The sequence below is a fragment of the Eublepharis macularius genome, chromosome 2 (assembly GCF_028583425.1).
Source record: "Eublepharis macularius isolate TG4126 chromosome 2, MPM_Emac_v1.0, whole genome shotgun sequence".
NCBI lineage: Eukaryota > Metazoa > Chordata > Lepidosauria > Squamata > Eublepharidae > Eublepharis > Eublepharis macularius.
Window position 1 is genome coordinate 20,895,574 of NC_072791.1, and position 26,792 is coordinate 20,922,365.

Genomic DNA, 26,792 nt, shown 5'->3' on the forward strand with positions numbered 1-26,792 from the left:
CTTCCGCAGCCTTTAAAGAGCAAGGGGGGGGAATTCAGCCGGAGCGCAGTACGCACGCGCATTGGGGCAAGGAACCCAGGCGGCTTAAGGACCGAGAGCAGGGCTCGTTCTGCCCGTGGTAAGTCTGGAGACGAAAGCGTGGATGCGGAGGACGGCTCGGCTGTTGTCCGGACTTGGAAGAAAAGTCTTGCGAGGTGTTGGTGGTAGTTATTCCGGGGCAAGGTGTAGTCGAGGAGGCTGTTCGGGGTGGGGGGAGTGTGCAGCTTGCAGAATGGAGGCAGGAGCTGCTCCCTGGATGCGATGATGGGCTTAGAAAGGCGAAGAAGGGCGGGCGGAGGCTGGAGACTCATGGCTGAGCGGTAGTGTGTGGCGGTGCTTCTGAAAGCGGAGTAAAAATGGAGAGGGGTTGGAGGGGGCGCAAGGTAGGAGTACAGAGTGCAGGAAGCGTAGTGGGTTTAAAGGCTGTGGAGTGTTAAGAGTTTTCCTGAGAAGGCAATTGCCGGTAGATAGCCCTGTTAGTCCGCAGTAGAGGAGCAGGATTCGGGTCCAATAGCACCTTAAGGAACATCTGGAAGAATAGTTGCTGGACCCCAGTTTTGCTCATGAGAAGACAAAACTCAACGAAAAGACAGTAATGCTAGGAAGGCAGTAGGGAAAGAGGAAGACCCAACACGAGAGAGCAAGATGTGAGCAAGGCGTAAGGCGTTTAGGAGATCTTTCCTTCATAGGATCGCCATAAGTCGGAGGCAGTTTGACGGCACATAATGCGCAGGGGTTCTTGTGGTGTTCCTGGGGTGTAGAAGTACTATCCTGGATGAGAAAACTGGAAGGTAAAAACGGGGTTTTAAAGGAGGTTTCTTATGCGTGGATTAACTAGGAGGAATGATAAAGGGGATTTTATCGTAATTTGGGAGGATGGGTTTAACTTCAGACGGGGAGGCTAGGCTTCTGAGCTCTAAGCAAGAGCAGATTCCTGTGCTCCGCAGCGGTTAATTTCCTGCCGTGGCTTTGTGCGTCTCTGCTCTTCCCCCGCCCTGATTGACTTGGAGGTGTTTGTTGGGGAAATGCGTGCGCGCACCACGCTAAAAATGCCAAAGGGCGAGCCGCGTTCCTCCAGCAGCGCCTTTAAAGAGGAGCGAAATGGAATTCCCGCAGAAGCTTTGGCGAGCCGGAGTGCACTTCGGCAGAGGCTTTGTAGATTGCCCCGAGCCGCCCGGGGATAATGAACACGCCGCTGCGTCCCAAGAAACGAGCTCTGGCTCACCCAAGCTGATGCTGAAAGAGATCTCATTAGTTTGCATAGCGGCTGCTGGATTTGTTAGGTTCGCGGGGAGTTTGAAGTGGGCATGGGGGGGGGGCTCAAGGACCTTCTCGGGCCACTTGGGAAGTAGGGTTGCCGACCTCCAGGTGGGGCCTGGAGATCCCCTGGAATTCCGACGGATCTCCGGGAGAAAAACGGCTGCTTTGGAGAGTGGGCTCTATGGCATTGTACCCGCTGGACTGCCTCCCCAAACCCTTCCCTCCCTGAGCTCTACACCCAAATCTCCAGGAATTTCCCAACCCAGAGTTAGCAACCCTACACAACAGGCATTCTTGGAGCAATTGGATGCTTGCAAACAGGGGAGATGTTTCGTATGTGTGTATGCGCAGGCACACATCCACAAAGAGGTTCCCGTCCCTTCCCTACCAGTTGCCACACTGTCCCAAGGCTCAAATTAGGGTTACAAACCGACAGGTAGGGGCCTGGAAATCTCTCGGAATTCCAACTGATCTCCAGACTACAGAGATCCTGGAGGAAAATGATTGGACTGTATGGCACTATAACCTGCTGAGGTCTTTCCCCTTCCTCAAACCCACCTGTCTCACGTTCCACCCTCAAAATCTCCAGGAATTTCCCAACCTGGAATTGGCAACCTTTATAAGGCCTCTTGTGAGGGGGTGAGAGTTATGGGGCTAAGCTAGGGTTGCCAGCCTCCAGGTAGTGGCTGGAGATCTCCCGGAATTACAACTGGTCTCCAGGCCACAGAGGTCAGTTCACCTGGAGAAAATGGCTACTTTTGGGGGTGGACTCTATGGAATTATGCCATGCCGAGGTTCTTTCCCTGCCCAAACCCCACTTTCTCCAGGTTTCAACCCCCCCCCCCCCATCTCCAGGAATTTCTCAACTTGGAGCTGGCAACCCTAGGCTAAGCAAGGTGTAAAGCCCCTCTTGAAAACTGGCGCACAGCTGTAGGGCTGTGCGTGGTTAAATGTCGGACTAGGAGATGGGAGAACCAGATATGTGACTCCCCACTCTGCCATGAAAGCTGGGTGATTTTGGGACACAGTCACACACACTCAGCCTAACCCTTACCTGCCTCATAGGGTTGTTGTGAGGATAAGATGGAGAATGATGTAAGCCGCCTTGGGTCCCCACTGGGGAGAAAAGCGGAATATAAACGAAGTTAATAAAATAAAAGTGCTCGGAAGGAGCAGAGTTTTATGGTGCGGGGTGGGGTATTACCGGCGAGGGCGGGCAGATACTGGGCTAGCTATATTGCAGCCGTGAGGATAAGGGCAGGCGGAGGGGCGGGGGCGCCCATTGTGGGAATTGATTGGGGGGAGAGTCGGGCCTGCGTTGAGGGAAACCCGCCGAATGGCGCTAGTGTGACGGGGTAGCCATGGCAACGCTTTTGGGACAGGGAATGGAGCGACCGGCCTAGAGGCCGGCCTAGGCCTAGAAAAGGGGAAGGCGCCGGGCTTTCCTGGCTCCTACCCGCCCCCCTCAGCCGCTCCGCCGCCGCGGCCTGTGGGCTGAGAAGCGGCAGTGAAGGGCGGAATTAGATCGCCGGGGCATTGTGAAGTCACTGGCGGGAGAGAGGCGGCCGGGGAGGCAGGCTGCTGGCGCGCTCCGCCTCGGGGGGAAGCGGCCCGAGCTCGGAGCTGGTTCCCGGCTTCCTTCCTGCAGGGATGTAGGGTCGCTAGAGGGGGCGGGGGATCAAGCTCTAAGCGCCGGGACTCGCTTCCCCCAAGGGGCTTCTCGCTGAGGTAGGGGCGGCGAGGCGCCTCCCCGATTGTGGGGACGCGGTTTAGGGCGCTGAGGAGGAAGAGGGCGATCGGCGGAGGGGAGACCCGAAGGGGTATTGCCGCTTTCCATGAGGTTACAGTGCAATCCTAAATTGAGTTATTCCAGCCTAAGCCCATTGATTTCCATTTTCATTGGGTCTAGACTGAAAACATACACGCGGCTAGCCTGGTAGTGTATTCCACTGGTTTAAAAAAAACTCTAGCAATTTTTATTCAATGGGCTTAGACAGGAGTAGCTCTTTTTAGGGTAGTAGAGTCCAGTAGGACCTTTAAGACTAACCATCTTTATTGTAGCATAAGCTTTTGAGAACCACAGCTCTCCTTGTCAGTGGTTGGAGACATTGGTTCTCTGCTGTTGTGCAACGGTTTTGAAATTCCTCAGAACTTGACCTTACATCATTTTCTCATGTAAATCTGCTGCTAATGGTTTATTTTATTGTTAGTTATTTATACCCTACTTTTCTTACTAGTGGGGATGCAAAGTGGCGTACAGCATTTTCCTAGGGTTGCAAAATAGTAAAGAGTCCAGTAGCACCTTTAAGACTAACCAACTTTATTGTAGCATAAGCTTTCGAGAACCACAGTTCTCTCATCTGACGAAGAGAGCTGTGGTTCTCAAAAGCTTATGCTACAATAAAGTTGGTTAGTCTTAAAGGTCCTGCTAGACTCTTTACTCTTTGGCAACTACAGACTAAGATGGCTAACTGCTCTGGATCTTTTTAGGATTGCATGGTTTAAGTCATATGGGGCTCAAAGGCACATTTTGGTTTTGCCAACTTAGGGGAGTGGGTGTCTAAGGAAGATTGCAGTTCGTTTTAGGTGGGTGGCTGTGTTGGTTTGCAGTAAAATAGCAGGGTTTGAATCCAGTGGCACCTTAGAGATTTTCAGGGTAGAAGCTTTTGAGACTCAAATCTTGCTGAAGTTGGCAGCTGAAGCCAGGGTTGCATTATCCCTGTGTGATCTCTAGCCTGAGGGGGGAATGAGAAAGGCCTTCTGCTTTCCTTGCGGTGCTTGCCTCTTTCTGGCACCACAGGAATATGAGCTGAGGGAAGCAGATGGCACAACGGCGCCTCTCATCAGCCACTTGGCTCGCCTGCGATGTCTTGAAGACAATGCTCTTTGCAGCCTGCCTTGGAAGTAAAACCCACTGAGTGATCAAAGTGGCACTTATCTTTGGGAAAACATACGCAGGGCCAGTTTATTAGTGTGTTCCACTGGTTAAAAACCTCTAGCAATCTGGGGGGGGGGGAGACACGGACAGAATAACAGTTCAATGGTTCTTGAAAGACCAACAAAGCTTATTCCACCATAGGCTATTGTGAGTCAGAGCTCACTTTGCCAGAGTGCCTGCTTCAGGGCCCGACCAACAATGCAAGGCCCTGTTTACAGTAATTTCTGGGTGTACTTCTCCTTTCTCTCTAGAATGACTAGATGCAAAGGAGGACACGGGGGCCACTGTGTTTCAGCAGTTTGTCTAGAAGAGGGAAGTTTGGCAGGTGTACAGGAGTGAGAAAAGGTGCGCCTCTTAAACCTTCATCTACACAGCAGTTAAAGGCATAGAGGTCTTTCTCCGCCCTTGCTTCTGCTAATCCTTTTTGGTTTTTCTTATGACTGAAAAACCATAAGAAGAAAATGATGGTACAATCAGTGCAAGTCATCTAAAGTTAGAATGTGACCCACTTCTGGGTTGGACTAGCACTTTAAGGTACTTCTCCAGAAGGTCAGAAATGTTGTAGTCTTCCAAACGGCTTGGTTCTGTCATCTCATTTAAGTTAATGTGCTGCCCTTGAAGTGAGCCAATGTGGAATGGTGGTTAGAGTGTCAGGCTGTGGTCAGAGATTTTTGTTCAAATTCCCACTGTGCCATGAAGTTCTTGAGCCACTCACCCATTCTTAGCCTAAAGCTCCTTGTAGTATTGTTGTGAGGATAAAACAGGTTTGAGTTGTGTATAGTGCCCTGAGCCCTTTAACAGAAAGATGAGGTAAAAACGATCATCGCTGTTCTAAGAGAATATCTATCTCATGATACAGGGATAGCTATAGCCACCACTATGTGGTAGTTATATTTTTTAAATGTTAAATTTTTACAGGATAGAAAACTGAGTTTTAGAAATATTGCTCGAAGCTGGGTGTGTGTGTGTGTGTTTGAAACTTCATAACTATGTATTTTGCATTAATTTTAGCTCTGCTGAAACTGGATGAAGGAAAAGAATGGATATGGGTAATCAACATCCCTCCATCAAAAGGTTACAAGAGATACAGAAGGAAGTCAAAGAGATCGAACCACAAGTTGCAGCCTTCAGTGGTCTGTCTGGTGACAGAGCTTACAAGAAACTAGAGAGGACTTTAACCAAACAGCTCTTTGAAATAGATTCTGTGGACGCGGAAGGCAGAGGGGATGTTCAGCAAGCCAGAAAGCGAGCTGCCCAGGAAACAGAGAGGCTGCTGAAAGAATTGGAGCAGAATGCAAACCACCCCCAGAGGCTAGAGATAGAGTCCATATTTAAAGAAGCTCAAGCGTTGGTGGAACATGAGATCACAGCTTTTTACAAAGGAGGCAACTGCATAACTGAGGAATTCGATGAGGGTATTCAGGATATCATCTTTAGGCTTACTCAGGTGAAAACGGGAGGGAAAGCCTCCCTTCGAAAAGCCAGGTACCGCACTCTGACCAAAGTCTGTGCCGTTCAAGAGATCATAGATAACTGTGCGAAGCAGCAGCCGTCCTTGCCGCTGTCCACTGATGCACATCCTTCTGTCGCTAAGATTAATTCTGTCATGTGTGATGTAAACAAAGCAAAAGGGACTCTTATTGCTGTTCTAATGGGAGTAAACAACAACGAGACCTGCAGGCATCTGTCTTGTGTGCTGACAGGCCTGATTGCTGATCTGGATGCCTTAGACGTATGTGGCCGCCCAGAAATAAGGAACTATCGCAAAGAAGTTGTGGAAGAGATCAATAAACTGCAAAAATACTTAGATCTTGAAGAAGAAGCTGATTCCACTTATGCCTATGACCTGGCGCAAAACAGGTGCATTCTAAAGATAGAGGAAATCCGCAAGAAAGTGAAAGAGATGCATTCCTCCCTTTTGAAAGTAGAGAGAGCTGCAGACTTGTACTTGAAGTGCAAGACAGAGCTGCAGGGGTTAATTGCCCAATTGGATGAAGTAAGTCCTGGCAAGAACCCGTGCATCCGAGAAGCCAGAAGGCGAGTGGTGATAGAAGTGCAAACCCTCATCACGTACATCGACCTGAAAGAAGCACTCGTCAGGCGGCAGGCCTTTGTGGAGCAAGCGGAAGTAGAACCTCCGTCACACAAAGCCGTCTGGGACATCCTCGGGACGCTGTCCCAGATTCTCCAGGAGGTGCTGTCTTTTGATGGAAACAGAACGGACAAGAACTACATGAGACTGGAGGAACTCCTCACTAAGCAGCTCCTGGCCCTCGATGCCATAGACCCACAAGGAGACGAGCGCTCCAAAGCAGCCAGGAAACAGGCGGTGAAGCTTGCGCAGAATATTCTGTACTATCTAGATATGAAAACGGATGAATGGGAATACTAAAATAGCTGAGGCCTTGTGCTAGACATTCCAGCCTATTTTTTTTTTTTTTGCACTTCGTCCCAACCAATCTTCTGACAAAATCAAAAGTTGTTATTTGCTGGGGCTGCGGAAGTGTCGGATTGGGCTATGCAGCAGTTGTCTCATGCTGTCTCAGCCAGGCAATGGCAGTAGTCCGCTTGCTATTTGTATTACAGTTTTGGTCACAGCTTTATCTCCCCTGGGATATGTAGCTCGCGTCTTCTGTCATGAAGAGCTGTTACATTGTCCTGCTCTGGTATTTAGCCCAAACCATCCTGTGTAGAGAATTCTTCTGCACAATGAGCGAATGCAAGCCGGTCAGAGGTGTTTTCTTTACTGTTTGGTCAAGGTGCAAATAATGAAGAGAATACCAGGAGCTAAATTTTTCGCCGTAAGCCAGCATCGACCTTGCTGTTGGTTTGACGGAATGTTTGGAGATGCTTAGATGCGCTGCCGCAATCCAAAGGATTAAATGCAAATTGCTCACGGCTTTCTTTTTTGGTGTTTGGTTTAATCTTGCTTATCTCTCACCTAAAGGTTTGAAGGGTTATGGGAAGATTTTGGCAGATTGCTGTAGGACTGCGTGGTACTAACTTTGGTGTGTGGAGTGACGCTGCAACCTGCCCGCCACATACCCTGAAGTAGTCCAGTGAGTCTGCACTTAACACGGATTCAGATTAGCCATTTAGGAAGGAGTTTTCCTGTAGAACGCTGGAATGAAGGAACTGTGATACTTTAAAAAGTGGAATATCATAGCTTAAACTGGGGGAAAATAGCTAGTATTGAAATACTATACTAAAGTCTTCAAATCTTCAAAAATTAGCTTCTGCTGGCCGTGGAGATGTTTTGGTTTAACTTTGATGTGTGAAATCACTTGCTGTTTGGTACCTTATCAACTGTTACATCCCCCCCCCCCCTGGATCAGGTCGTTGTCTCTTTCTGACAGTAGGAGCTCGAGCAAGCGCTTTACTCCCTAACTTAACCCAGAACCATTGATCATGATCTTGCCAAGATACTTCTGTGCTCCAAATCATTTTTAGGCTACAAGTTCCTTTGAACATTCCCTTGGAGATGTATGAATGCAGCATGTATTCCCTTTTCGTGTGTCTAGATATACTGAATCCCCTCCCCCTCCTTAATAGTTTTTGGTCTTTCAAGCAGCCTGAACAGTGAGGTCTTCTTTTTTTAATTGGTGTATTGCTGTCTATTGTATTACCAGTCTTGAGTAGGTCACATGTACCATTTCTCAGCAGCAAAGGGGAAACGGTGGTTTTTCCTCTTTCTCTCACCTTTAGAAGAACCCAGCAGCTAATTAAGCGTACGTGTTCAGATCAATAAAAATACACCAGTCTAGATTGTGCGTTTCCCTATTTACTTGCAGGTTTGGGAAAACAGAAACCAGCATAGTTTTGCAAAGCTTTTTTTTTAGTGTATGCTGAAACCTGCAGAAAATTTACATAAATTGTAAAAAAAAAAAGCTTACTTGAGTAGTAATTTTTAGTATGCAAGGAGAACTGACTTGTAAAGAATTACCAACACAGCCGCTTTCAGATATTGCATTCACATCTGTATATGAAGTTTTAATACATGATTAGAAGAAACCAAGCTTCTCTTTAGGAAACAAGTGCCTTTTAGGTGACACTTGAATTTATGGCACATATATAGCTATGGCTGTTTTAGAGTTGGCCTCTTGCTACTTCTTGGTAAAGTGTCTCCTGCCCATGGGATCACTTCTTACTATTCAGGGGTAGTATGTCTCAGAAGAATTTTACCTTTTTGTTTTTTACAGGAATATATAATTCTCATATTAGCAAGCAGTGGAGGTCCAGATAGTTGAGTTTAAGACAAAGACTTGAGAGGCCAGAGTTCTGTTGGCATTGGACTCAGTGACTCTCTGACCATGGCCCAAATCGCTCGTACTTTTTCTGTGCCTCACTTTCTCACCCGGAAGAAAAATGTGTTGGCTGTCTTTATTTTGAAAATGCTTTTTTTGAGGTTGCTAAAGAACTTGTTCAAAATGTTGACTTTTAAACTATTCCTTTTGTCAAAGGTATCTGCCTGGCAGATCTCTTGTCAAAATTATAGATTTGGTTTTTGTCTAAGCTAAATAGAACCCATTACTGTATAACAGACTGACTAACTGACCACTTCATCATTAGTGTCTGTCTTGTAACCTTCCCTGCTTGTTTTAAAAATAGTATATCTACCTTTTTATGTTGAGTTCTGGTCTCGCTATCAGTTTATGAATAATTGAAATATTTCACTGTTAGTCAGGTTTTCTTTAGCCGCTATGACATTGTGCACACGTATGGCTCATAGGAAGTATGTGTGCACACGCAGTTCCATATGGCTCATACAGAGTTTCTGTGTGACTTGGATTCTTTCCTTGATTGCTTTCTAGGGCTGCATTCTGTGTTTCCCTTGACCCTTGCTTTTGAATTTATGTTCAGTAGGGAAGCCCTTATTCAGGGTTCCATATGTATATTTCAGCTTTCATATTGCATAAGGAGCCCCTAGGTCTGTGTGTGGTGTTGTATGTATGTGTGAAAACAGTAACTGAATAATATATTGCTAATGTTTCAATAACAAATTGATAGAGAACACTTTCCCCCAGCGATTTCTTCTTTCTGTTTCCGTAAACCCCTGTAAAATGTTCATATATTCCCCATGTCATGGAAATGTTGCTATTTCTATAGCAATTACTGTCGGCTGCCATTATTTTGGGGATGTTCTAAGGTTTGTTCCTCAAGCTTCCCGTCAGAGCTATACATTTCACAGAGCAAATGCATAAGGATGGTGTGATAAGGGTTAGATGCTGTTGCTTTGGGACCTGTTGAAAAATAGTTACGCTTTTACAATCATCTGCTCGTAAGTTTAATGTGCAATACTAATCCTGAGATCCTTGATACAGTATCAAGACAATGCATGAATGAAAATGCTGAACTCAATTAAATAAGCTAGACCACACACAAACAAAAAAAGGTAGACCGGTACGTGGATTTTAATAAATCCTTGTGTTGTGATTTTTTTAAGAATGTGTTTTTTTTCTATTTAATAAGCAAACGGACTAGGACGTGTGCTCCTTGCGTGCTTTTCATTGCAGTGGGCTGAAAACATTTCCTGCTGTTGACTCACTCGACACTGGACCAATTCAGAGTCTGCATTTTGTTAATTTAAACCCGTGTGTGTGTGTTGGCGCGCGCACAGTGCCAAGACATTGTCAGAAGAAAAACAAATGGACGTAATTTTGCTGAGTCGTTAAGCATCATGATATTCATGTTTTTCTGATTATGATTGTATCCTTTAGGAGCAGGGTTGGTCCAAAGCAACCTTGTTCTGATACTCTTGCCAGCATCCGTGGTCAGTGGTCTTTCCTCCAGTTGGTCTGGTTTAACTGTCCTTTTGCTGAGATCTACAAACCATCAAAGAGAAATTCCCCCCGCCCCCCGCCCTGCACTTAAGTGCCGGCAGCACTCAAAAGCAGTACGGGTTGTGCTGTTTAATGGACGCAAATCTTCCTTTTCAGAATGTGTGTATCAACTTATTTTTATGTATACTGTTGGCTTCTTGTGTTCGAATACGACGTTAAATACTGTTTAATAAAGCATTTTCATGCTTTCTTCTTGATAATTCATTGTGAGTTTAAGCTTCCTTTATCTTAAACTTATTGGGGTGAAAGCGAGATTTTTTTTTTCTCCTGCCAAAAAAAAAAGGGTTTCTGTTAAAAGTTTCATTTCTGTTTTCCTAAAGGATAATAACAGGCTTCCCCAATGTGGTGCCCGGCGGTACTTCCCCTGGTGCCCACTGAACATTTCAAAAAGTGGGCAGGGCCATTATAAGACAGGTCTTGTTATTGGCTGCCATTATTCAAATGAAAGGGTTTGCCACCACTGCAATAGCAGCTGCAGCCATTGGAGGATTAGGAAGACTGGTAAGCAGCCAGAATTGGGGTTCCATTTCCCCTTCCAGCTATCCTTTGTTTCTTTTTTTACCACCCCGTCTTTCTCCCTTTGGGCTTTCTTCATTTCTTTTTCCCCTTCTGTGATTCTTTTGCAAATTAAGGCGGCGGCTGTTCTGGGTCTGGCTCTGCCTCCATGGCAGCCATTTTGGGGTGGGGCTTGTAATAATCACCACCGCCCCTCCTTTCTGTCTTTGCCCTTGAGTATCAGAGGTGATGGGGGAGCTGCTTGTGGGGAGGGAGTTCACTCGCTTCATTCCCTCCTGTCATGTGCTGTAGGACTTGCCACTGCTCAGAAGTGCCCTCCTTTGAGGCACTGACAGCAGTGGCCTGCATGTGAATACTACCTGCACAGCCCCCCTCTCTCCCTTTGTCTGCTATCCCTCTGCCCAGTAAGGTCATTTGGTCTGCGCATGGATTAAACCGCCAGGTGCCTGGGTGAGAACTTTCGGACACAGTATGAATTCTTCAGAAAGCCTTATTTGCTAATGTGCTTCTGTTTTTCCTAGGAGTACAGGAGCATAGGAAACTCGTATCAAAACATTAGTAGTAGTGTTAAAGAAACAAGTGAAACAAAACCAGAAGCATATAGCTAATCCAGGTTCAGGTAGGTAGCTGTGTTGGTCTGCAGTAGAACAGCAGAATTGGAGTCCAGTGGCACCGTAGAGACCAAGATTTTTGGGGTGTAAGCTTTGGAGAGTCAGAGCTCCCTTCTTCAGATTCTAGAAAAGGGAGCTTTGACTCCTGAAAGCTTATACCCCAAATCCTTAGGTTGTTCCAGTCACTGGTTGTACCTTGAAATTTCTGTCTGTGCAAGTGGCAGAAGCAAATCTGGAACTTTGAGACAACTGCTGGTCAAGGCAGGTTTCACTCCGTTTCTCCCCAGTGCTTTCACAGGGTATGTGAAACTTTTAAACTCTTTTTCTCCCAGCCGGGAGCATTCCTGTCTTGACGGATCCTTAAATGGGGTTTGACTCCACATGCTTCCCACCATTCCCTTTACCTGATCATAATCAGGAGCACGTTCTCCATATTTAATATTCTTAGAGCAGGATATCCTAAAAATGATCTATCATGCTTCTTCCTGGCAGATGAGCAAATGTGTTTTTGTTCTTTCCCCATAAAGAGGGACCAGTTCCTTTTCACCTGAAATCCAGCATTCCGTTGCTTGGTCCCAGGCTAAAGCATTTTTCTCTGAGATCAGAGGTTCCACAGAGTATAAATCAAGGCATCCTTTATTTCACAATCATAACAAGATTCATCCTCTGAAAATTCCAAAGGTGTCTGCAGCCTCAGAAAACATGGGGCCCACGGGGGGAAACTGTGATGCTCTTATTTGAAATAAAATGGTGAAGTGTCTAGTGTATTAGTATAGCACTGTAGCTCGGTGTAGACATTAAGCAGTTGATGGCTAACCAAAGCTTAATATATTTCTGAGACGGTCTGGGCCTGGCAAACAAAAATTAGTCTCTCCTTTTTTTGCTTATAGTCCTTTCAACATAAAGTGCTAAACCTAGTTTTATCTGATGCATGTATAAGGAAGTAAGTCACAAGGATTTAAATGGAACTGACTTTTGAGTATGTGCATAGGTTTTTCCGCCTCCAGGCCTAACTATGTGCTGTGCATAAATTGGCATACCTAGACCTTGACACCCTCTTCTTCCCACCCTGCAACCCAAAAAAGAGTGAACAGAGTAGAGAATACATTTGGCCAATGTGTGTTTAACGCTTCTCCCTTCATGGAGTGATTGGGGGTAAAAATGGCAGAAAGGAATAAGCACCAATTCTCTTCTCCCTCTCTGGCTTTGCCTTTCTAAGTCACTTCTACCAAATTTACTTTTCCTTTTGGGGGGTGGCACCATTGAGGTTTGATTATGGGTATTTGGATATGAGAGGCCAGTAGCACCTGTAAGACTAACAAAATTTGTTGTAGGCTATGAGATTTTGTGAGTCACAACTCACTTCTTCAGATACTGTGACTCACGAAAGCTTATACCTTACTACAAATTTTGTTGTCTTACAGGTGTGACTGGACTCTTGCTTTTCTACTGCTACAGACAGACTAACATGGCTACCCGTTTGGTTATAATGTGTTTCAGACACCAGAATTCCAAGGTGTTTCCACGTGCAAGTTTTGCTGCTGTTCAGACCTTGAACCGTTTTGTTTTGACACTCTCCTGCGCAATATCACTTGCCGGTTTTTGGTCATCAGTAATAAACTTCCATCAATGTTTGTTCTTCGTCAAAACTGTTTTTGCACTGATGGTTTCCTCAGTAATACCTATGAATCTTAATGTTATCTTAATGTTTGTTTAGAATATGTCCATTTAACTTTGACCATACTGATTCTGAGAAGGTACAGATATGGAAACCTTCATAATGCACGCACAAAAGTGCCGTGTCAGCAGTGATGCCATCTCTGCCTTGACAATAATGCAGTGTCCATTCAAGGCAGTGTGGGCGGGAAATAATAAGACGGAAGAAGTGCAGTAAGGGGGCTGGGCAGAAATTCCTTGGCCAAGTGCCTCTATGGGAACACAAAAAACAGGTATGCATTGCTGTGCAGACATACTCTCAGTGACACTGAAGAAGGACAAATGGTTATCAAAATTTTTGTCACTTTAGGGAGGATTCTGTTTGTATTTCCTGCCTTAGGCCATTCTCCTTTTCAGATTTAGAAATCTAGGTTTCTGTTTGGTATATTCAAGAAGACCAGGGAGTATGTTGGCAAAGAACAAATGGAAATAAAGCTACTTTCCCAAGACATAGGCCCATCATTGTGTGATATGTACATGTTTAAAGAAGAATGGTTCCGGAGGAGCGAGATTCCACAAGGACGGTTTCCTTGTACTTAATCTCTAAAAAGAGTCTTACTGGAGAATTTTGCCTGTATGGAAGACACACCCTGTGAATCAGAAGCTCTAATCCAGATCTGTAGGAAATGGACACTATACATGCCTAAAGTAATTCATTCACAGTTTTCAGGCAAAGGTAGGGTTCCCCAAATGGATTCTGAGGCTAAGCCCCAGGTTAAACTAACAACCTGCAGCTTTTGCTATTGTGTTATGTTGGACACTGCCGTATAAAATAGATTGATTTTGCTGTTTTGTCTCTGCTTAGGTTCCCCTTGAGTGCTAGTTTCTGAACAGTTCTTTGGGGAGAAAGTAGAGAGAACCTTAACAAAATATAATGGGAGCATTGCTGTGTTTAGTAAATAGTAGCTTACTTAAGCAAAACTGGAGTGGAAGAAAGGATTTGTCTTTGTGAAGCTCCCTAAGAGAACCTGCCTTTCAAGATGCTAATTAGAAAATTTAACAAGAAAACAAGACATGACTCAGCTGTATCTTTATTAAAGCTCGTCCCGTGTCCGTGTCTTAATTATTTACAGACTCATAAACCTTAACAACGAAAGATGTTTAAAGTGCTCTTTGCCACGCAGCCTAATTCATACAGGTGTCTCCTGACAAGCATGCCAGATGCCTTTTTGCCTTTTTATGTGGCAGCTCATGGGGGAACGAGTTGAAGAAAGTCAAAACGATAGATGCTGAAACAGAATATTTGAAGTGTAGGATGATTACCAGAACCCTAGAGAGAGAACAAAGCAGTGGCTTGAAAACTGTAAAAACAGACCAGGGGATGTGTTGCATTATTCAGCTTCCCAATCCATTTCTCACCAGTACTCTGCCTGCCAATGTCTGTCTTTTTCTACCACGAAACCACAGCTGGGGTAAAGACATGGTCACATGATAAGCAGTCTTGCGGAAGCTAGTAAGCATCTTTAGATCTGGTCAATGGGTGGATACGACCAGCTGGGAGTCCTCTTGGTTTGCTGACATAATTTCCGTGATGGAAGAAAAGTGGGATATGAATATAATGATCAGGTTGTCCTGGTATGCTGTAGAACATGGCTGGGGCATGCCCCAAACTGCATGTTTTCTAAAATCTCCCCCCACCACGCTGATGAATCTCTGGAGGTGGGCGATTGGGAATCCTCATCTTACCCTTCAAATTTCCCTCTCCAGCATTCTCCCAGGGGTTTGTGCTGAGACACACACATACACACACCCACAATTTCTGTTAATTGACACTCAGTTCATTGTACCTTTTTGGGGGAACAAACTGGTTTTTTCTGTTTTCAGTCAATTTACAAAGTTGTCTTTTTCCTGAAGATCTGGAGAGTCTCCTGATTAGGCAAGCAAAGTAGAGATCTTCACCTTGACTATGAGTGGCCTCGCAGGGCAGGTTTCCATATCCACTAGGGGATGGTCCATTTAATATTATCTATAATAAGATAGTGGGGGAAACCTGAAATATTGCCTGGATATAGAAAGCATGCACTGATGGGGGAAGGCACTGTGGCTCAGTGGTACAGCAGCTGATTTTCATGCATAAAGTTCCAAGTTCAAGCCTCAGTATCTTCAATTGAAAGGATTAGGTAGTAACTGATGTGAAAGACCTCCACCAGAGACCCTGGAGAACCTCTGCCAGCTGGAGAAGACAGTGCTGGCCTTGAAGGACCATGGGTCTGACCCTATCTAAGGTAGCTTCATGCCCCGTGATGGTCATGTGATGACTGACGTAGGATGCTATGGGGCCAGAATCCTATGACAGAGCTGAATTCTTCCCCTTGTAAAATTTCCAGTTTTCAAGAGCAGCTTCGTATCTCTTACTACCTTTTATCATTCCTTCGATGTTGTCCTCCACAAGTATGTGTTGTGTCTAGGTGTGTCTCCACCAATAATGTGTCCCTATCTGTCCTGTCGAACAAAAAGCTCTGTTTGTTTTGCAGGGGTGTTTCATCACCAATGCCTGTAGCAGTTTCTTCGTAAGCATAAGTATGAACTCCCATATGTCACCTCAGTTAGTAGATGTTTTGTTTGTTTGTTTTTTGTTTTTTAAAACAGTCGGCCTTCTTTAGTTTGATGTAGGCTTTTCTGTCCGGAGGCAATATTATGTAGGGACTGGAAGGTCTGGAAAAAGGAGTCGGAGCTACTGGGGTGTGGTTGCATAAAATCCAGTGATCAAAATGACATTTTTATGAGCTGCTAATAAAAGGAATGTAAATATATCTGTATTGGGAATTACAGACTTTGAAGGCACTGGAAATTATATGAGCCCAGGGTGGTTTCTGCTCTCCACAAGTACACACAGGTGAATGCACAAGAAGCTCCCTTGAACTGGGTCTGATCAGTGGTCCAACAGGGTCAATATTGTCTTCTGGGATCGCAGGCGGAGGTCTTTCACATCACCTACCGCCTGGTCCATTTAACTAGAGATGCTGGGGATTGAACCTGGGACCTTCTGCATGCCCAGCAGAGGCTCTTCCATTGTACCTCAAACCCTCCCAAAGTATACTCACACCTTGCCCTGCATTATGTATCACATGTGAAGAGTAATTACATGCTGCTCTTCTAGATAGATTAGTGCCCCAATCAGAGCGGTGAACCAAGTCAGTGTTAGTGTTATCACTGCTATACAGCTGGGGCTGAGAGAAGTGGCTTACGCAAGGCCACCTGCTGAACTTATGGCAGTAGTGGGATTCGAACCAGCAGAATACTGATTTGCAGTATTCTCTCTTGTGCCGCGAGAGCAGGCGGTGGCAGAGAGAAAACAGGTGGCGGTTGCAAGAGCATGCCGCTCTCACTGCTGCCACCGCCACCGCCGCCCGCGCTCTGCAGCCGGTGCCAGCAGGGTCAAGGAGCGCGGCGGCATCAAGAGAGAGAGCTGCAGTGGCCACAGCCTGCTCTCTCTCGCCGCCACCGCCGCCGCGCCCCTTGTCCCTGCTGGCGTGGGCAGCAGCGCCCGTGGAGCGCGTGAGAGCTTTCTTGCCACTGCCGTGGCCGCGGCCGCAGCCGCGGCCCATGTGCTGCCCGTGCCAGCAGGGACAAGGGGTGTGGCAGCGGCGGCAAGAGAGACACGGAGAGCTGCCCGCGTTCTTTGCCCTTCCTCCCTATGTGATGATGTCAAAAGTGACATCATCACGCACACCGGAAGCGTGCGTGTGCGCTTTGCGCGCGCTTGTGGGCACAACAAGGACAGCCCCCAATGAGGTAGGAGCCAGCATCCCAGTCTCCCACTGAGAGACTTGAGGGACCTGGCAACCCTAAGTAGGCCTGAGTCCAAGAACGCCCCCAAACGATGGACCAGTTCATTCAAGGGACTTAAATCCTAGGTCAGACAGTAACACCTCCATCTTGTTGGGATTAAGCTTCAGTTTATTCTTCAGTTTATAATACCAACTTCTGAAGCCTATCCTCTAGGCGGGACCCCAACCACCACAAAACAGTGTCTCCAAATCCCAGACCGGAACAGCAGTTCAAAAGGATACTATGATCAATGGTATTGAACAGTGCTGAGAAGTCCAGGAGATCAACAGAGTGGCACTCCCTCCGTCTATCTCCCAGCAACAGGTTGGCCAAGGCTATTTCACTCCCATAAGCAGGCCTAAAACCAGACTGGAAAGGATCCATCCAGCTCTGAGGTCTTGCTTGAGGCAGCTGACAGGTAAAAACATCTTAAAATCATCAATATATGTATGTGATCCGCCCTGAGCCTGCAGGCTGTGGGAAGGGTGGAATACAAATTGAATTAAATAAATAAATAAAATATTATAAAGATAAAACAAGCCATTAAAAGCCAGCCTAGGACCTAAAAACCACATAAACGTATCTACCAACAGACCATGGACCAGAAGCAGACCATAAAACAATGAAAAAGGTAAATCTCTTAGTTAAAAGCCTGCGTTAAAAATAAATGCTTTTGCCTGGAGTGTAAAAGTGGCGTAGTAGATTCTGTGCATGCCTCAAGGGAGACGGCATTCCAAAGGGGAGGTCCCACCACTGAAAATGTCCTGTCTCGAGTCTAGTCACCACCTACACCATCTCTGAAAGAGAGTGTATAAAGAGTTAAGCTTAGGAGGTAGATAGTAACTAGGATTGCCAGCTCCAAGTTGAGAAATTCCTGGAGATCTGGGGAGTGAAACCTGGAGAAACCTGGAGAAAGTGGGGTTTGGGGAGGGAAAAGACCTTGGCATGGCATAATTCCTTAGAGTCCACCCCCCAAAGTAGCCATTTTCTCCCAGTGAACTGATCTCTGTGACCTGGAGACCAGCTGTAATTGTGGGAGATCTCCAGCCACTACCTGGAGGCTGGCAACCCTAATCGTAACTCACTGGCTGGACAGTATGATAGAACATGGCTCCAAGCCTTTTAGGGCCTTAAGGAACCAGCACTCTGTATTGTACTTAGATAGAGATGAGTAAATAGGGTTGCCAGCTCTTGGTTGGGAAATTCCTGGAGACTTTTTTTTGGGGGGGGGGAGCCTGCAGAGGGTAGGGTTTGAGGGAAGGGAAGCTCAGCAATGTACAATGCCTTAGAGCCCACTCTCGGAAGCAGCTATTTTCTTCAGGCCATCTGGAGATCAGTTGGAAATCTGAGTGGAATCTCCAGGCCACACCTGGAGGTTGGCATCTTTAGTTACCATTGTGGATCTTTCACTGCAGGGCTGATACAATCTCTGTGACTGACCCACAACAATAGCATGCCTATTGCATTTTGGACCAGCTGAAGGACGTTTTCAAAAGCAGCCCCATGCTCAGAAATTTAATCTGGATGGGATCAAATCACCATAGCCAGATCACTTTCCAAGGAAAGGTCATAGCTGGTGAATCAGCTTCAACTGAGAGAAGACCCCACATGCCGTCACTTGCAGAGTTGCATTGTTTGCAGGGAAAGGTGTATGGCTGAGTGTGCATGAGAGAGAGAAAGCAAATTTTCACTCAGAGCGTGTTCGATGTATTGTCGAAGGCTTTCACGGCCGGAGAACGATGGTTGTTGTGGGTTTTCCGGGCTGTATTGCCGTGGTCTTGGCATTGTAGTTCCTGACGTTTCGCCAGCAGCTGTGGCTGGCATCTTCAGAGGTGTAGCACCAAAAGACAGAGATCTCTCAGAGACTGAGAGATCTCTGTCTTTTGGTGCTACACCTCTGAAGATGCCAGCCACAGCTGCTGGCGAAATGTCAGGAACTACAATGCCAAGACCACGGCAATACAGCCCGGAAAACCCACAACAACCATTCACTCAGAGCCTTTGCTAATGTTTAGAAAAGAAATAAGAGTTCTTTATTGTAGGAACTCCATGCTTGATAGAAGAGAGAGAGATCTCTATCCATGTCTCTAGTCTAAGTATGTCAGAGAGTGGCAGGACAAGTCCTGCATCCAGGGTACAAGATGGAATGGAAAGAATGGAGATTGTGACAAAGAGAGGATGGTGAGGTGTCAAGAGGAGGAAGTCCCACAAATAGCAATCTACATGTCAAAGCCAAAAAGAGTCCAGTAGCACCTTTAAGACTAACCAATTTTATTGAAGCATAAGCTTTCGAGAATCAAGTTCTCTTCGTCAGATGCCTGATACATGTCAAAGGACAGTGCCAGGGCAGTAAAGAGCAAGGGATACACAGATTGCTGACCTCTCTATCTTTCTGACTTTCTGGTTTGTCCCCTTCTGAAACCTGAGAAAGGAACAGTGTTAGTCTTCCTCTTCCAACACCATGTGGAAGACCAAATGCATTGTACTCTCTTTCATACACCAGCTTATTTGGCACAAGTCAAATTTTGTCTCAAGTTCGTGATGCATGCCCTGTCCCTGCCCTCTCTAACATACTGCTTTTTGAGGCTTCTCATGTGCCCTGTCCTCAGTAGGGTTGCCAACTGCCTGATGGGGAAAAAAAGTCCCCCCCCCCTTTAATAGAGGCTTCATGTGTGGGAATAGACAAGTGAAGCTTTTCATGGCATGGAGATAAATAACATCACCTGGTAAACAACACTCCATTATTTAAGGAGCAGGGTATCTTTTCTACAAGCTAAATAGAAAAGAGTCCAGTAGCACCTTTAAGACTAACCAACTTTACTGTAGCATAAGCTTTTGAGAATCACAGCTCTTTTCATCAGATGCATCTGACAAAGAGAACTGTGATTCTCGAAAGCTTGTGCTACAGTAAAGTTGGTTAGTCTTAAAGGTGCTACTGGACTCTTTTCTATTTTGCTGCTGCAGACTAACATGGCTAACTCCTCTTTTCTACAAGCTGTTAGCAACCTTAATCCTCATAGCCTTGTGCAGGAAATAACAGTAGAACAATAGGATTTGTTTAAACACGACAGCCAACTCCAATTGATTCTGGACCACAGAACATTTTAATACCGCTGTATACCTTCACTGATGTATCTTATTAGAAGCAGAGCAGACCTGTAAGTTGTGGAAAGCGTTATGAGCACAGCCTAAAATGGAGATCAATATATTTTTAATCTATGCATGTTTAAAGAAAGACTGTGATAGTCTTAGCTGGGTGTAACTCATTTTAGGATTGCACTGTGAATGAGTTAAAAATGTTTTGTTGATATGGTTTCAGTGCCCCTGAACTATGGTTAACTCTTTTCCTGCAGCTGTTTAAACTATTATTTGAAAAAATGAAATCCTGCTCTCAAGTCATAGTTGACTTATGGTGACCCCTGGTGGGGTTTTCATGGCAAGAGACTAACAGAGGTGGTTTGCCATTGCCTGCCTCTGCAACCTTGGTCTTTGTTGGAGATCTCCCGTCCAATTACTAACCAAGGCTGACCCTGCTTAGCTTCTGAGATCTGATAAGATCGGGCTCACCTGGGCTATTCATGTCAGGGAAACTATTATAAAAAAACATCAGGTTTTTTATCCAGATTAGGGTTTCAAGGCTTCTCACAAAAAAAAGAGAGGTGTGTGTCACAACTGAGAGCCAAGCTACAAGTGATGCCTGACACAGGTTGGACACTTGTCAGCTTCCCTCAAGTTTTGATGGGAAATGTAGGCATCCTGGTCTTGCAGCTTTAATGGAGAGCCAAACTGTGTAAGTCGTCACTTGTAGCTTGGCTCTTAGTAAGTAAAACAGGCAAGAACAGTATAATCATACACTGCTCAACAAAGACCATTTAATCAGCTAGCCGGCTAAATCAATTAAGAAAGGTTAACCCTTGAATGCCTTTAAAAGTTTTGTTTCATAGAACTTTCTGAAAGCTGGAAGAGTACGAGTTTGTCTGACATGCAGACTGTTCCATAATGATGGAACATCATTTAATACCAAAAAAGTACTAAATAAATAGCTCTTCCCCGCCCTTTCATATATACAATGCCAGTGGAATGGGTCAAATTTTAATATCGCTCCTCTTGCTTTACCTGTCAGATCTTGCGCTCTTTTCTCCAAACTTGTCACTATCAGAAGAAGAAAAAAGAGTTTGTGCTATAGCCCAACGGGAGGGCAGATGAGAGGAGGGTTCAGTTCCTTTGCATCCCCTTGGTCTATTTTTGTCATGTTTAATCCCCTTTCTTCCAGGAGAGTTTCAAGCAGCTTATGACGATATTAAATAGAACATGCACTCACCCTGCTTATATATAAACAGGGCAGATATCTGAAGCTGAGTGCTAGCTAAAATTTTATCTGTAATTATTACTTTTGATTTTAAAAAAAACCTGTTGGCTGAAACAATACAGTCTTCGGTCGTAGAGAAAACCTATGTAGTATGATCAGGGCTTTTTTTCTGGGAAAAGAGGTGGTGGAACCCAGTGGGTTGCCAGCACAGGGGGCAACTCCTGGCGGGAGGTAGTGCCCCTGGTACCACATGCACATGCGCAAAGTGCACGCAAGCGCAAAGTGCGCGCACACTCCCAACAATGTTGTCACTTTGGGTCAGCTGGAACAAGGGGGGAGTTTTTTAAAGTTTATATCACCCTAGGCGAAAATGGTCACATGGCCGGTGGCCCCGATCCCTGATCTCCAGACAGAAGGGAGTTTAGATTGCCCTCCGTGGTGCAGAGGGCAATCTAAACTCCCCTCTGTCTGGAGATGAGGGGGCGGGGCCACTGGTCATGTGACCATTTTCAAGCGGTGCCAGTGGGGCCACTGTTCATGTGAACATTTTCAAGAGGTGCCGGAACTCCGTTCCACTGTGTTCCAGCTGAAAAAAATCCCTGAGTATGATGGTTATTGTGGTGTGCTAGGAGCTGAGTAGACCCAAGTTCAATTCCCTGCTTTGCCGGGGAAGATTGCTGGGTGACCTTGGGCCAGTTACACTTGGCCTAACCTACCTCATAGGGTTGTGGTGAAGATATAAAATGGAGGAGAGGAGAATGAGATAAACCCTTTCTGGGTCCCCTTTAGGAAGTAAGGCAGGCCTATAAAGGGAGTAAATAAATAATAAATCTTCCCCAAGCAAGAACATAGTTTCCTTTATAGTGGGGCATTTGACGTTTTAAAGTGAAGATGTTCTTGTCTACCCCATGCAGCATTTTATCTTTATGAAGGTGAGATCAATTTCTACACAGCAGGATTTGAGTCCAGTGGCATCTTAGAAACCAGCAAGATTTTCAGGGCGTAAAGTTTCAAGAATCAGGATTTCTACACAATGGCTGATTTCACTTTTTGCTGTTGGCCCAACCACCTCCATGACTTTCCTTTCCCTTGGGAAGTGTTTTTGTAAGTCTCAGATCCTCTTTCTACTCAAAGCATCATGTCCAGCTGTCTTGTTCAACTCTGAAGCAATACTCCTTTTGTTTTATGTGCCAGCTACTGGGTAAAAAAAATAAGACCACAAACCCAGTTCCCAGGAATAATATCCACTTAACCATAAAACAAAATTTTGTGATATGGAAATAATGAAACTCTCAAAATTACAGTTTCTTCAATACAAAAATATCTATTCAACAATTCATTACAGAAAGACAGTCAAAAACACAATTCAAAACCTATTTAGTACGATATAATAAGTGTAGACCGTATGACGTAACTTATATCTCACAGTGTGAAATGTTCAAAGTCTCCAAAATTAGCAACAGTCCTCTTTTAAATCTGTAAAGTCTTATCCAACACACTGGAGAAAAAGAAACCTATAGTCCACAAGAGGGTGAAGAAACACTGTCTGGTAATGCCGTCCCTCTCCCTGATCTTTGTCGCGGAAGCAAAGAGCAGGTGAGTGTGATTGCGTAGTCCCATGAATATCTGGAAAGTGTGATTCTTATATCTTCTTATATCTTTCAGGTGGAGGAGAGGATAGAGAGGGACCCCAGGGGGTCCCACCTTCTGTCCTACAAGCAGCCAGCACAAACCAATCAATTAGCTTGTTTCATAGATGTCCACTTCCTCAGGGGCCAGTACGTAGTCCACCAAAACAATAAACTTTCAAGTAATGCAAGTTAAAGATTCTCAGGTGCTTACAGCTCTATGCACTCCAAACAGTCATAATGATTATATTGTGGATATTATTCCCGGGAACTTGGTTTGTGGTGTCATTGATTTCATTCCTTGGGAACGCCTCCTTTTTTTGGTTAAAAAAAAAAAAAGGAACCTACCCTCCCACCAAGAATCCACACAAGAACATTAATTTTTTAAAACAGTTTTTTTTTCACAGAAGCAAGTTACAATACACTTGGAACATCAGGTAATATGTCGTGGTTCTCTGGCCTCCTTTCAGTATTGTAAATATGTTTGTGAGCAAAATGGATGGACGTGTTTTGACTAGCTGCCGCATTCTTCGACCGCTACCCTGAACTGCCCCATTACAAGCTCTCATTTTACTTGTCAAGTTTTGCAGTTAGGAAGGCTGTTATTTGTTTGAGAAAAAAGAGATCTGGTGTCCACAACAGAACGTCTTGTAGATGTGTGGTATATCTATTGTTTATTTATGAAGACACAATATCCTGTTTTTCTCCTCTGGCGGGGCCTATAGCAATTTACAACATGACTCCTTGATTTTACCCTTCCATCAACAGCCCTCTGAGGTTAGTGAGGGTAAGACAGAATGATTGAGGCAGGGTCACACATAGAGACATTCCATGGCAGAGTGGGGGATTTGAATCTGTGTCTGCCATATCCTAGTCTGACACTCCAACCATTCCACCATTCTAGTCAATCTACATACTAGAATGGTGTTACTCTTTGCTGAGGTGGATGGTAAGAGCACAGCCAGAGTAGAGTAGGGTTTGTGTTAGGCTAGAAAATGCTCAGCTTCTAATTGCCACTCTGCCATGGAAGCTCGCCAGGTGAACTTGGACCAGTTGCTCACTCTCTGTCGGCCTAAGCTACGGCCATTTTCACATGCTCCTGGGAGATCGTGCAAACTCACAGCATGAAGCATCTTCCTAGCACGATCTCCCGGCACGATCCCCTTTAATGGTCCAATGATGTGGGAAAAAGGGCCACTAAATGGGATCGTGCCAGGAAATCACGCTAGGAAGACACTTTTATGCCGTGAGTTTCGTACGATCTTCCGGGCACGTGGCCATGTGAAAACGGCCTACCTCATTGGTGGTTGTGAGGATAAAAGGCGGATGGGGAGAATCAGATATACTTCCCTAACGTCCTTGGAGGAAAGGTAGGATGAAAATGTGATGGATGTGTAGAAATCTCTAACTCATCCAATATAGTTGTGTTAAGAGAAAACTCTCCCAGGGAAGAAAAATGACTGTAGGTGCAGTTGTCTCAGTTTCTAGGCTGCATGAGGAGGAAAGCAGAAGCGTTAATATTAAGCAACCCTCTATGAGGTGGCCTAGAGGGGAGGTGAAGCCTGTTAAATATGATCGACTGCAAAGGTGAGGTGAGAAGATATTTATGCTATTGATAGTCCACCTTTCTCTCTGAAACTCCAAGGAGATTACTAAGTGTAAGGCAATGCAAACAATAGGATGAGATCCTTATTTTTTATTTTATTCATTTTTATTTACAGTATTTATATTTGCCTTTCTCTCTGAAACTCAAGATGGATAACACAGTGTAAGCCAATACAATCAATGGCTGGGACGTTGAATATGCAATACGTTCAATAAACAGTACAACAGGAATTTGAAATAAGCAGAAATCCGATACAGACCTGAAACAGTGCTAAAACAAAATATAAGCAAACTGACTACCTGTTAAAGTATATGGAGAAACTATCCAGTAGGAGCATACCTGCAACAGTACACAGTAGTATAGTCAACAGTCCCCATTCCTTTACCAATGCATCTCTTTGAACCATTTCCTGTAAAAATGCACTCCTGAATAATTCAGTTTTGCATAGTTTGCAGAAAGCCAGGAGAGTGGTTGCTTCTATAAAAATGCTTCTGTAAAAATGCTCTTCTGTGCAATTCTCTTTTACATAGTTTCCAGAATGGCAAAAGCAAGGCTTTTCCCTCCCTGAAATCAGGGTGGGATGGTTGTACCTTTAGTGCTTGTGTAAAAGGTGAGCAGTTTAGCTTACTGCGTAAGGGAATGAGTTCTGTGCCTGCCAAAATTTCTTCTAGTCAACAGTATCTCTCTCTTTCCAGAAGGGGAACCATATGAAGTCAGAGCAGCACTTAAGAGATCAAGTAACAAGAGCGAGTGCCCTGAAAATAATCTAGTCCAGTTTTTGTTTAGAGCATCACTCACTCCAAATGAACATATCTTCCTGCATAATTTGAACCACACTGTGCTGCAAAGCAGAAAATAAGTGCAGGAAAGAGCTTACACAGCAAATGGCTCAGGTTGATGCATGTGAAGCTGACAAAGGGCACAACTCTTGTAAGTTTATACCCAGGAAATCTTGTTGGTCTTCAAATCTTGCTAACCCAATATGATCATATAGGATAAAGAATGGCCTTCTGAACATTTAATACTAAGGAATTATGGCATGGTCAACTTGTCATGGCATGAATGCTGCAGTGGTGAGAAAGGAAAACCAGTGTGGTGTAACAGTTAGGGCTGGACTAGGATTTGAGAGACCCAGGTTTGAATTCCCACTCCGCCACAGATGCTCAGTGGGTTGTTTTGGCCTGGTCATTGTCTCTCAGCCAGAAGTGCCAAATCCAGGATGGAAAATTCCTAGATATTTTGGAAGTAGAGCCTTGGGAGGGCAGGGTTTGGGGAGGGACCTCACTCAGGAGGGCATAATGTCACATGGTCCGCCCTCCAAAGCTGTCATTTTGTGCAGGGGGAACTGATCTCTGTAGTCTGGAGATGTTGTAATTCTGGTAAATCTCCCGGCTCCACCTGGAGGTTGACAAACTTACCTTAGCTTCACCTACTTCACAGGGTGGTTGTTGAGAGGATATCAAAGAGAGGAGAATGATATAATAAACCACTTAGGGTCACTACTGGGGAGAAAAGTGGGGGATAATTATCAAGCTACATTAATTTAAAAAGCTATCTCCAATATAAGTCCTTCTGCACAAAAGCCTTGTGTGGCGTTGCCATGTATAGCATTTTAGAGACATTGTTTTCCTCACAAGCTGCTGCTTGTTACCTCAGAATTAATGCTCTGCTTTTTCACTGGCTGACTTCAGTTACCCTTAGGCATTTTGGCGATTATTAATTTCTAGAAAAGGGAGCTGTTCAGGGAAGGAAAAAGTCTTCCAGGAATATAGCTTCTGACCTGATGAGGACTGCTCGGGGAAAGGCCGTCAGCATACATTAAAAAAAAACACGTTCTTTTATATTGCTACCTCACGAAAGCCAGGTTCCAGCGCTGAGTTCTGGCAAGTCCCAGCAGCAATTAAGCCCTGTTGCCAGTTCTTTCTGACTGCCACTGGTTGCCTGTTTATAGGATAACCCTGTTATTCATTATTTGTCTCTTGATATCCCCAAACAGGAGAGGCATTCGGTGCTGAGGAGATCAGATGTAACAGAGGACAAGAGTTCCTGTATGTTTAATAATGGGGCAGAGGAGTGAATTCAGTTTCGAGCCTGCTGCCTCCACTGCAGCAAAAGTGCTAAATGAAATGCGTTCTCAAGTTAGGAGAGATGGTGTGGTAGAGTGGTTAGAGTTCCAGTCAAGGAACTGAGAAACCAAGGTTCAAATCCCTACTCTGCCATAGAAGCTTGCTGGTGACCTTAGGCCAGTCACACATGCTCGGCCTAAACAACCTCACAGGGTTGTTGTGAGTATAACTGGAGGAGAGAAGGACAATATAAGTTAGTTGAGGTGCCTACTGAGGAAAAATGGTGAGGTATAAATGAAGCAAGCAAACAAATGAGAGTCACTCGGGTTGCATTCTTCTAGGAAGTTAATTGCACCTAGTGCTTCAACAGTCAAATAGATTTTGTTTCTTTGCTGGTTTGTTTAATTAAAAACATTAATATGCTTGCTTTTCTTCCAAATAGCTGGGACCCTAAGTTTCTCCACCAAGGCAAATCACAGCTCTCTGGGGACC

At 45.0% G+C, this 26,792-nt stretch overlaps 1 protein-coding gene across 3 annotated transcripts; it reads left to right on the forward strand.

Moving 5' to 3' along the window:
- The first annotated feature begins 31 nt into the window (after nucleotides 1-31).
- BAG5 (BAG cochaperone 5) lies at nucleotides 32-10,241 on the forward strand. Of its 3 annotated transcripts, none has more exons than XM_054972706.1 (2): nucleotides 32-118; nucleotides 5,249-10,241. In XM_054972706.1, exon 2 carries the CDS (start codon nucleotides 5,277-5,279, stop codon nucleotides 6,627-6,629), a length of 1,353 nt encoding a protein of 450 aa, XP_054828681.1. In that variant the 5' UTR covers nucleotides 32-118; nucleotides 5,249-5,276; the 3' UTR covers nucleotides 6,630-10,241. The 3 variants fall into 3 exon arrangements, with proteins under 3 accessions (XP_054828681.1, XP_054828682.1, XP_054828683.1); XM_054972707.1 differs by lacking the exon at nucleotides 32-118 and adding an exon at nucleotides 125-194; XM_054972708.1 differs by lacking the exon at nucleotides 32-118 and adding an exon at nucleotides 746-830.
- Nucleotides 10,242-26,792: the final 16,551 nt, after the last annotated feature.

What these genes read in the sequence shown, in the direction of transcription:
- BAG5 (XM_054972706.1), top strand. Translation starts at nt 5,277, where the DNA reads ATGGATATGGGTAATCAACATCCCTCCATCAAAAGGTTACAAGAGATA.